The sequence below is a fragment of the Hyla sarda genome, chromosome 3 (assembly GCF_029499605.1).
Source record: "Hyla sarda isolate aHylSar1 chromosome 3, aHylSar1.hap1, whole genome shotgun sequence".
NCBI classification, from domain to species: domain Eukaryota; kingdom Metazoa; phylum Chordata; class Amphibia; order Anura; family Hylidae; genus Hyla; species Hyla sarda.
This window is the reverse complement of record NC_079191.1, coordinates 184,433,421-184,445,592: the sequence shown is the minus strand read 5'-3', so window position 1 is coordinate 184,445,592 and position 12,172 is coordinate 184,433,421. Positions and strand designations below refer to the sequence as shown.

General features: G+C 42.0%; 1 protein-coding gene across 3 annotated transcripts in view; it reads left to right on the top strand.

Moving 5' to 3' along the window:
• The window catches only part of CSMD1 (CUB and Sushi multiple domains 1), a 1,887,231-nt gene that overhangs the window by 1,595,413 nt on the left and 279,646 nt on the right, over positions 1-12,172 (top strand). For all 3 annotated transcript variants that reach the window (XM_056565713.1, XM_056565712.1, XM_056565715.1), the window contains exons 34-36: positions 806-1,009; positions 7,750-7,874; positions 9,732-9,828. In XM_056565713.1, coding sequence (XP_056421688.1) covers positions 806-1,009; positions 7,750-7,874; positions 9,732-9,828 — 426 coding nt within the window. The remainder of the gene's footprint in view (positions 1-805; positions 1,010-7,749; positions 7,875-9,731; positions 9,829-12,172) is intronic.

Here is a 12,172-nt window from a genome sequence, read left to right as displayed (position 1 = left end):
TTCACCGTATTTGTATGCCATGCAAAATTAGATTTTACCACCTCTCTGTTGCATATTTTATTGGCACGTGTTTTGTATACCATACCTGTTTATGCTATTTTTTGTTATTTCATTCTGTTTAGTTTTTCCCCAGCCTTCCCCTCCTTTTTTTCCCTTTCCTAGGGGATAAGATGCCTGATCGCGGGGGTCCCGCCGCTGGGGACCCCCGTGATCTTGCACGCAGCACTCCGTTAGAATCAGTCCCTGGAGCACATTCGCTGTCACGCCCCCTCACATAGGCTTGCATTGAGGGGGCGGAGCGTGTTGTCACAAGGGGGCGGGGGCGTGACATCACAATGTTCCGGCCCCCGTGATCACCAGTAATCAGATCCGGAGCGAACGTACTCCGGGGACTGATTCTAACGGGGTGCGGCGTGCAAGATCACGGGGGTCCCCAGCAGTGGGAACCCCGCAATAAGGCATCTTATCCCCTATCCTTTGGATAGGTGATAAGATGTCTTAGCGCCAGAGTACCCCTTTAATGAGAAAAAAAGCATAATCATTTATGTTGACTGATTTTTCACAGCAGCATTGCTTTCATTCCAAACTAATGCTATGATACAAGCAACCACTCTCTATGGTTCCCTAATGGTTCTCCTCTTCCCTGAGAAGATTGTCTTGAAACCTAGGTCAGATGTCTACATGACATGTAAACCCTCTTGTGCATTTAACTATTATCAATATTTTTTTGTTTTTATATTTTCTTTGAAAAGTCTATATATCTAAGACATAAGTTTAATTTGTTGCTAAATATTTTATTTTCCAGCTGTCCCTCGTACAAGTGACACTCAGTGCAGCTCGGTTCCAGAGCCCAGATATGGTAGAAGAATTGGCTCAGATTTTTCTGCAGGTTCTATAATTCGATTTGAATGCAATCCTGGATATTTACTTCAAGGTTCAAAAGCTATTCTTTGTCAGAGAGTGCCCAATGCATTAGCACAGTGGAATGATACAGTGCCAAGCTGTTTGGGTAAATTCTTTTTTTTTTTCTATTTAGTTACACAATCAACTATTATTGTGAAATGTTTTAATTTGCTTTGTTTAGTTTTCATTTTGTGTACAGTCTCATAAGTGAGCTATTTCAACAGCCTATTATAGTCATTTATGGACATTTATCAACGGGTTTAGTCAGGTTTTCTTTACTATAATTGTCGCAAAATTGTCGCAACTGCGTCTATGCGATTTTTCGTGCGACATTTTGACTGGAAAGCGAGAAAAGCAAGTTTTCCAAAAATTAACTATGTAGTAATAATTTTAAAATGGACTACGCAACAGGGTTAAAAATTGACTAAATTTACTCCAGCTCAAAAATGGAGCAGAAAAAGCTACTACCAAAGTAAAAAAGGAAAAATTGCTTACGTGAAAGAAAATTATCAACAGGCTGAAACTAGTTGATAAATAAGTCACACATAAGCAAAAAAAAAAGTAAGGAAAAAATTACTAAAAAAAAGAATACATAAGCAAACATTGATAAAAGTCCCTCATTGTCTATTAAAACGGCACAAATCTGCATAAGTAATATTGTAAGAAAATATGATCTTTGAGTAGCACAGATTGGCAGGAATAGGATAAGAATCAAAGTGGGTCCTATATGTTAAGCTCTGACTGTATGAAATCATAATGATGGAAAAATCAATTCAATGTACTGTAGTGTGCGAGCCTTTTATTCTGTACTGTTAAAGAGATAATGTAACAAAGCAGCCCCAGAAAGGAATGTCAATGTTTTCTTTTCATAATGAAAGCCACCTTTGAAACTGGGAGTCTTATCTAGAGTATTCAGTGGAAAGTTTTAATAATGGCAGCGGAATCCTTATTGATTTTTATTATTATTATTAAGCCCCATGTGCAAATAAAGGGGCCTTGGAGAAGAGGAGAGGCCAGAGCTTTAGAACCTTATGGCATCGATATGCAAACCTTTAAAAAGAAATTGGTAAAATGTTAAGACTTATTAACAGCAACAACTAACACAAATGGTTATCACATCAGTGTTGGCAGTAAATAGCCAAAGAATAAATTATGATAAAAGTTTATATTAAATTGTGTTTAGCTGTTTTTAAGTTTTTCAAGTGTGATTTACATGTAATAGCCAATGGAGGTGCCATCCTTCTTAAATTTTTAACATATTGATTATAATTTTTTTTAACCTTTAAGATTTAATCAGCAATAAAATCACCTGAAAACATGGGAGCACATTGGGGGCATTTATTAAAGTAATCAGGCCAGTGCAGACCCCCCAGACAATGTAAATAACATAAATAATAATTGTTCTCCATTCTGTTCTTAAAGGGGTATTCCAGGAAAAAACTTTTTTTTTTTTTTTTCAGATCAACTGGCTCCAGAAAGTTGAACAGATTTGTAAATTACTTCTATTAGAAAATCTTAATCCTTCCAATAATTATCAGCTGCTGAAGTTGAGTTGTTCTTATCTGTCTGGAAACAGTGCTGTCTGCTGACATCTTTGCTTGTCTCAGGTACTGCACAGAGCAGGATAGGTTTCCAATGGGAGTTTGCTTCTGCTCTGGACAGCTCTAGGGACACGTGTCATCAGAGAGCACTTAGACAGAAAAGAACAACTCAACTTCCGCAGCTCATTAGTACTGAAAGGATTAAGATTTTTTAATAGAAGTAATTTACAAATCTGTTTAACTTTCTGGAGCCAGTTGATATATATTAAAAAAAAAGTTTTTTCCTGGATAACCCCTTTAATGTTTTAAAATGTATGTCCATTTTTCATCAAGTTCAATGAGGGGCATTCATCAACCCTTTTACCCAAGTTTTTCTGTGTAAATTTGTCGCAAAAAAGTCGCTACTGCGACACAGTGACTTTTCGTGCGACAATCATCTATGCGAGCAAGAAGAGCAAGTTTTGTTTTTTTGACTACAGTACGCGGGTTTGAAAACTTTACTGGGTTTAGTCACGTATTTATTAACTGCGACAGTCGCAGCTGCGCAATAAAATGTTGCAACGGCTGTAAAAAATGACTAAATTTACTCCAGCTCCAACATAGAGCAGGAAAAAAAGCTACTGCCGCCCGGGCTCTGACATACTTTCCCCCCACGCTACCCTCACTTTGCTACAGGGACACTGCAGTGATTTACATCTCCCCCCCCCCCCCCCCGCTCACCTGCCAGTGCCACACAACTCCCATTTGTCTGCTAACTGTTGCAAGACTACAGGTCCCAGCATGCCCTTACAGTGAGGACATGCTGGGAGTTGTAGTCCTGTAGCAGCGGGAGCTGAGCGGCGCGGGCGGGAGACAAGGGGGGATGTATATCAGTGTCCCCATCATTATTAAGTGAGGGTAGCGGGGAGGCAGTATAATAACTTATAACATATACCGGCGCCGGAGACTTCTAAATCCCCTGCTGTCCCTTCACATTTCCCGCTGGGTCCTGTAATTGGCCAGGACCAGCAGCCAATCACAGGACCCGACCGGAACAGTGACATGATTAGGGGATATAGGAGTCTGTCGGGGGGGGGGGGTCCGTCAGCATACACCCCCCCCCCCTCCGGCCTTCACCTGCGCTGTGCCCGTCCGTAACCCCCCTGCCTTCACCTGCGCTGTGCCCGTCTGTAACCCCCCCCTGCCTTCACCTGTGCTGTACCCGTCCGTAACCCCCCCCCCGGCCTTCACCTGCGCTGTGCCCGTCCATAACCCCCCCCCCCCCGGCCTTCACCTGCACTGTGCGTGGCCTCCGCTCCCACGTTTTTGGTTCCGCCGTCCTCCGTTCCCACGTCCCTCTGTCAGTAACTTCACGCGCAGGGCGCCCGGAGAGAAGGATCACTGCGCTGGATGGATGAGTGTGTGTGTCTTTCTCTATCTCTGTCTGTGTGCGACTGTCTGTGTGTGACTGAGTGTGTGTGTGTTTGTGTGTGTGTGACTCTCTGTGTGTGTGTGCCCAGGCTCCCTTTGCAGGACTACAACTCCCAGCATGCCCTTACTGTAAGGACATGCTAGGAGTTGTAGTTGTGCAGTGCAGGTGAATGACAAGCTTGTACCCTGCCCCCAGCTGTAGGACTACAGCTGGGGGCAGGGTACAAGCTTGTCATTCACCTGCACTGCACAACTACAACTCCTAGCATGTCCTTACAGTAAGGGCATGCTGGGAGTTGTAGTCCTGCAGCTGGGGGCAGGGAACAAGCTCGTCACTTGCCCACACATCTCCTGCACCACACAACTACAACTCCCAGCATGTCCTTGCTGTAAGGGCATGCTGGGAGTTGTAGTCGTGCGGGGCGGGAGATGTGCGAGCAGGTGATAATAAATGTACTAACCAATTTTTTTTTTCTTCTCATATCAGATCCGTGTATCCTGTGGACTCCTTCAGATTCGGTGGACTACTTCGATGACCAGTGTTTTTCTTTGTTTGATTTTAATAAAATGGTTAACGAGGGCTTGTGGGGGAGTGTTTTCAAACCTGCTCTGTTTTTTCCTTACTTTACTTGACAGGCTTAGTAGTGGAAGCTGTCTTATAGACGGAGTCCATTACTATGCTGGGCTTAGCGTTAGCCACAAAAACAGCTAGGGCTAACCCCCAATTATTACCCCAGTACCCAACGCCACAGGGGTGCCGGGAAGAGCCGGTACCAACAGGCCCAGAGCGTCAAAAATGGCGCTCCTGGGCCTAGGCGGTAACAGGCTGGCGTTATTTAGGCTGGGGAGGGACAGTAACAATGGTCCTCGTCCACCCTGGTAACGTCAGGCTGTTACTGTTTGGTTGGTATTTGGCTGAGAATAAAAATAGGGGGGACCCTATGCGTGTTTTTTTTTTTTAATAAATAATTAAATATAATAAAAAAAACACATAGAGTCCCCTCTATTTTTATTCTCAGCCAAATACCAACCAAACAGTAACAGCCTGACGTTACCAGGGTGAGCGAGGACTATTGTTACTGGCCCTCTCCAGCCTAAATAACGTCAGCCTGTTACCACCTAGGCCCAGGAGCGCCATTTTTGACACTCCGGGCCTGTTGGTACCGGCTCTTCCCGTCACCCCTGTGGTGTTGGGTACCGGGGTAATAATTGGGGGTTAGCGCTCGCTGTTTTTGTGGCTAACGCTAAGCCCAGCTTAGTAATGGACTCCGTCTGTAAGACAGCTTCCACTACTAAGCCTGTCCAGTAAGTAAAAAAAAAAAAAAAACACAACAGGTTTAAAAAAAATTTATTACAAAAAAAACACTCCCTCACAAGCCCTTGCTAACCATTTTATTAACATCAAGCAAAGAAAAATGCTGGTCGTTGAAGTAGTCCACCGAATCCGAACGAGTCCACAGGATACACGGATCTGTAGAAGAAGTAACAAAAAAAAATGAGTAAGTACATTTAGGGAGAAAAAACTGTTAAAAAAAAATGTAATAAACACACACACATAGTATATATATATATATATATATATATATATATATATATATATATATATATATATATATATATATATATATATATATACCGTATATACTCGAGTATAAGCCGAGTTTTTCAGCACGATTTTTCGTGCTGAAAACACCCCCTCGGCTTATACTCGAGTGAACTCCCCCCACCCGCAGTGGTCTTCAACCTGCGGACTTCCAGAGGTTTCAAAACTACAACTCCCAGCAAGCCAGGGCAGCCATCGGCTGTCCGGGCTTGCTGGGAGTTGTAGTTTTGAAACCTCCGGAGGTCCGCAGGTTGAAGACCACTGCGGCCTTCAACATCATCCAGCCCCCTCTCACCCCCTTTAGTTCTGAGTACTCACCTCCGCTCGGCGCTGGTCCGGTCCTGCAGGGCTGTCCGGTAAGGAGGTGGTCCGGTGAGGAGGTGGTCCGGGCTGCTATCTTCACCGGGGAGGCCTCTTCTAAGCGCTTCCGGCTCGGCCTCAGAATAGTCACGTTGCCTTGACAATGACGCAGATGCGTCGTTGTCTAGGCAACGGCTCTATTCCGGGCCGGAAGCGCGGAGAAGAGGCGCCCCCGGTGAAGATAGCAGCCCGGACCACCTCCTCACCGGACCACCTCCTCACCGGACAGCCCTGCAGGACCGGACCAGCGCCGAGCGGAGGTGAGTACTCAGAACTAAAGGGGGTGAGAGGGGGCTGGATGATGTTGAAGGCCGCAGTGGTCTTCAACCTGCGGACCTCCGGAGGTTTCAAAACTACAACTCCCAGCAAGCCCGGACAGCCGATGGCTGCCCGGGCTTGCTGGGAGTTGTAGTTTTGAAACCTCTGGAGGTCCGCAGGTTGAAGACCACTGAGGGCGAATGATGAGAAGAGGATGATGAAGGGGGGTGGGGATGATGAAGGGGGGGGGGTGTGGGATGATTACAAGGGGATGATGAAGGGGGGATGTGTGGGATGATAAGGGGATGTGTGGGATGATGACAAGGGGATGATGAAGGGGGGATGTGTGGGATAAGGGGATGTGTGGGATGATGACAAGGGGATGATGAAGGGGGGATGTGTGGGATAAGGGGATGTGTGGGATGATGACAAGGGGATGATGAAGGGGGGATGTGTGGGATAAGGGGATGTGTGGGATGATGACAAGGGGATGATGAAGGGGGGATGTGTGGGATGATAAGGGGATGATGAAGGGGGGATGTGTGGGATGATAAGGGGATGATGAAGGGGGGATGTGTGGGATGATGACAAGGGGATGATGAAGGGGGGATGTGTGGGATAAGGGGATGTGTGGGATGATGACAAGGGGATGATGAAGGGGGGATGTGTGGGATGATGACAAGGGGATGATGAAGGGGGGATGTGTGGGATGATAAGGGGATGTGTGGGATGATGACAAGGGGATGATGAAGGGGGGATGTGTGGGATGATAAGGGGATGTGTGGGATGATGACAAGGGGATGATGAAGGGGGGATGTGTGGGATGATGACAAGGGGATGATGAGGATGTTAATGACGGGTCTGGATGATGACAGGGGGGGATGAGGTATTTCCCACCCTAGGCTTATACTCGAGTCAATAACTTTTCCTGGGATTTTGGGTTGAAATTAGGGGTCTCGGCTTATACTCGGGTCGGCTTATACTCGAGTATATACGGTATATATATATATATATATATATATATATATATATATATATATATATATATATATATATATACATACACTTTTTTTTCAAAGCTGCATAGTGGTGTTCTGTAGTCATTATTTGGTTTTTGCTTATGTGTGCTAAAAAAAAATGGTATTTAAAAGTGATTTCTTGGTTTTTGCTCATGCAAGTCAAATTTATCAACCCCCTGTGATAGTATGATAAATATGTCATACATAAGCAAAAAAATAGCAGAAAAAAATGACTACGTAACTTGCTTACCAAAGCAACAATGATAAATGTCCCCGAATATCCTTAAATAACATTCTGTAATGTCAGATCCTAATTAATAAGCTTTCAATAGATAATGATCCTTTCCCCTCCTTCCCTCCTCTATGAATCTGCTGACCTGCCTATGTCAGCAAGAGAAAAGGAGCATTAGCAGCATGCCCTTTATTATGAGATGGATATGCTTTCTGTATTTATGCTGTTTTGGTTGCTGTCATATAAAAAAAATATAAAAATATAATAAAGTAAACAATTATGAGTGTCCATCACCCCCAGAGTGCAGATCTACTGTACACATGTGAGCAAACAAATAGGAGTGTCCATTACCTCTAATAGTGCTGATCTACATATGAATATATTAGCTTCATAGTCTCTTATGTATAATGCTTTTTTTTACAGTGCCATGTAGTGGAAATTTTACAGAGCGAAGAGGAACAATATTATCTCCAGGTTTTCCTGAGACTTATGGAAATAGCTTGAATTGTGTTTGGAAAATTATTGTGGCAGAAGGTTCAGGAATTCAGGTGAGCCTATGTTAAAAAGAAAACATATCGCTAAGCAAGTGCTCTCATTTTACCAGGGTCACCATAAAGAAAAGCCCTATGGCTGTAAAGTGGCTACTCACATGGATTCACAAGTTGATTCTAGTTCAATTGAGGGCTATTTATTAGGCATAGGTGGGCAAGCAACTCTCCTGAGGAATGATTTTATCTAAGAGGTCAATGTGGGATTTATTGGAAATGATAATATCAGTGGTCGTGAAAGCTTAACCCCTTAAGGATGCAGGGTTTTTCCGTTTTTGCATTTTCATTTTTTCCTCATCACCTTCTAAAAATCATAACATTTTCAATTTTGCACCTAAAATTCCATATTAGGGCTTATTTTTTGTGCCACCAATTCTACTTTGCAGTGACATTAGTCATTTTACCAAAATATCCACGGCGAAGCAGAAAAAAAAATAATTGTGTAAAAAAATAGAAGAAAAAATGCCATTTTGTAAATATCTACGTTTCTAAGCAGTGCATTTTTCGGTAAAAATGACATCCTATCTTTATTCTGTAGGTCTATTTGGTAAAAATGATACCCTACTTATATAGGTTTGATTTTGTATTACTTAAAAAAAAATTCATAACTACATGCAGGAAAATGTATACATTTAAAATTGTCATCTTCTGACCCCTATTACTTTTTTATTATTCTGCGTGCGGGCCAGTATGAGGGCTCATTTTTTGCGCCCGTACCTTTTTATATTGATCAGACTTTTTGATCGCTTTTTATTCATTTTTTCATGATATAAAAAGTGACCAAAACGACAATATTTTGGACTTTGGAATTTTTTTGTCTGTACGCCATTGACCGTGCGGTTTAATTAATTATATATTTTTATAGCTCAGACATTTAAGCACACGATGATACCACATATGTTTATTTAATTAAGGAAGGGGTTAAGTGATCTTTATTAACTTTTTTTTCACACTTTTTATTTGCAGTGTAATAGCCCCCCCTAGTGGCAATTACACTGCACATACCGATCTCATACACAGATCATTGCCGTACATTGACACAGCAAAGATCAGTGTTATCGGTGGTCAATTGCTCAAGTCTGGATTTCAGGCTTGGAGCAATTAATCACCAATCGGACGCAACGGAGGTAGGTAAGGGGACCTCCGCTCGTGTCTAGCGGATCTGGACATAGCGATTTCACCGCGATGGTCCCGATCATCCCGACTGAGCTGCCGGGAAGCTTTTACTTTCATTTTAGATGTGGCGATCAACTTTGAATGCCGCGTCTAAAGGGTTAATAGTGCACGGCACAACGATCGGTGCCGCATGCTGTCACTGGCCACCGGGACCGGACGCAGGGCGTACAGGTACGCCCTATGTCCTTAAGAGGTTAAGGTTTATTCACCCATACAGTAACCTACACACATCAGATTTCAATGTAAACTAAATGACTGAACACAGCTTCAAATCATGTACATTAAACATGCGCAGGAAACTGTAAGTGTGAATAAACCCTTAAAGAGGATCTATCATTGTGTTAAACACTCTATAAACTAACTTTACTGTTGTGAAGGTAAAAAGATGACAACTCAGAATATATACTTGTTGTGTAGTCATTTTACATCACTGTAGTCTGGAAAATGTTGTGCAGAAGCATTTAGGCGAGCTTCATTGCTGCATCTTTCTCTTTGTTTAAAAATTTGCATATTTTACCTATCCTGCCATTTTCAGTAGTTTGAGGGTAACAAGGTGACATTAAACCATTTATTGTTTGTAATATTTATCCTGCACTAATCGTCTGCTTGAAGGTTTTTATTAGCAGTACCATCAAGGGCATGTTATATAGTCATTTATGTAATTTCTACTTTATTTGGCAGATACAAGTTTTGAGTTTTGCTACAGAACATAACTGGGATTCCCTAGAGATTTATGATGGCTCAGATATGACTGCTCCACGTCTTGGTAGTTTTTCTGGTAAATATCTTCAAATATGTTCATATGTGTATATGCAGTACTTTATAGACATCTTAGAATGTTTCTTACTTCAATGTGTTTCATATGTCAGTGGATACCATATGCATTGTTTCATGTTTCTTTCCTTTGAGTGTCACATAAATAAGTGTAATTCATATTTGTATCTTAGATACAGGATAGATAATAATAGCTGGAAAAGAATATACAATGCATTCACTTTTGTAATGTTTTTTGTGACGCTCCCTCCCATAGACATGAATGGAGGGGACGTGGTGTGACGTCACGATGGTGCGTGGTGTGATGCCACATCTCCAGTCCCGGAAACACAGAGGTTTCCCAGACTGGAGCATTAGCCCCATGCGGGTGCTGCTCGGTAGGCCCCACCACGATCAGACATCTTATCCCCTATCCTTTGAAAAGGGGATAAGATGTTGTTGGTTGGAATATACCTTTAATGGTTATATTGTTTTCAGCACAAGGCCGCAATATAACAAAACATTAAAAAAGTTGAAACGTCTGAAAATTTACCGGTGGATTGTAGCATTCTGGTTATCATGAAATGTGTTTAGAGCCAAATAGCGGTATGTCTAGTCCCTGTTGTTCTATACTTTGGAGCCATACATATTCATTGTTTCCCTTTCCAAAAGGCAATGCTTGTATAAGAGAATGGCCCTCATTTACTAAGCTAAAACTGACCAGGTAAAAAGGGGCGTGCTCTGCCGCAAATGGGGTGTGGTTTCACAACCCGATCTATTAACTATTAAATTCACAGTAAATCCTGTGGATAAATGGCTGGAAATTTCCATCTAGAAAAAGCTGGTCCGAACATTTTTCTGACTTTTCCCAATAGTAAATAGAGAGGAATCCTGCAAGTCTGAAACAACATTTCCCACTAGTAAAAACCCAACATTAGTAAATGAGGCTCAATATCTCCATAATACAACATATTGGCCCTTATTTACTATTGCAAACCTGACATGTTTTGTTGGGTTGTGCACCAGATTCTGGCGTATTGCGCCAGAAACTCTTTCTGTGCTAGAATTTGCTTTACAATTGAAAAAAAAAACCTGATTAACTCTATATTTTACTAAGAAAAGGGGGCATGGTCACCGAAAAGGGGCGTATTCCCGACATTTTCACAAAAAAGCAAACATATTTACTAAGGTTTCCACAGAAAATGTGGTGGATTTGAGCTGAGGAAAACCAGACAGATCAGAACATGTGTAAAAAAAAGCAAAGTGTAGGGAAAGTGGAAAATGTAGGGAAACCTTAGTAAATACAGTGGAAAATAAATTGTAGAGAATTACAACCCACAAAGAAACCTACACTCCACTCTTAGTAAATCAGGGCCACTGTATGATGCAGCAAGACACATTTTTTTTTTATCCATATGAACATACAGTAGATCTTTTAAATTTCTGTGGGTGACATATTCCAACCATGAACATTAATTTAACTTTAATTTCCTTACAAGTATAGATTCCAGCGGTGAATAATTAAGTCATTTTCTTTTGACAATATCAAAATCTATAGTGAAAAGGAAAAACTACAAACTATTTTGTAATATCCTGTTTGTCTGTTGTTTGATTGATATCTCATCAAATTATTATCACACATCTGCCTGTTTTCAGCTTATTAAATGCACCCATGCGTGAATGTGTATTGCTCTGTATAGTCTTGTAAAATAAGATTTATCATCCAACCTCTCACTGCTCAGCTGCAGATGCCATGTGTGCTGCAGATTAATTTTCTTACACTAGTAAACAACCTGTCATGTCATTTTCTTAACCCTTGTTCTTTTAAGTCTTTTATATTGTTTTCGTTGTTCCCCTGAGTCTGGGTGGTCTTTTCAGTAAAATTTCATTTTTAACCCTATTAGTTTCTATTTCCCCCAGTTTATTATATACATTTTCATAATTATGCTAAATGTCATAGATCATATTTGGCACCTTTTCCAATACTGGAAAAGGTGCAACATTATATGCTCAGTTTTTGGGGGATTAAAAAGGTAGTCCGGGCAAAAACATTGTATCCCCTATCCAAAGGTTAGGGGATAAGATGTCTGATCACGGGGGACCCACCGCTGGAACCCCCGCAATCTCCCTGCAGAACCCACATTCTATGCGGGAGCTGCGTCTCCAGTTTCGGAAACCTCTGGGTTTCCGGGACTGTGGACGTGACGTCATGCTATGCCCCCTCCATTCATGTCTATGAATGGAGGGGGCGTAGCGTGACATCACGTCCCCAGTCCCGGAAACCCGGAGGATAGGGGATAAAATGTTTTTGCCCGGAATACCACTTTAAATTCACAAAATTTGACAGCAGGATTTGCTTTTGCACATCC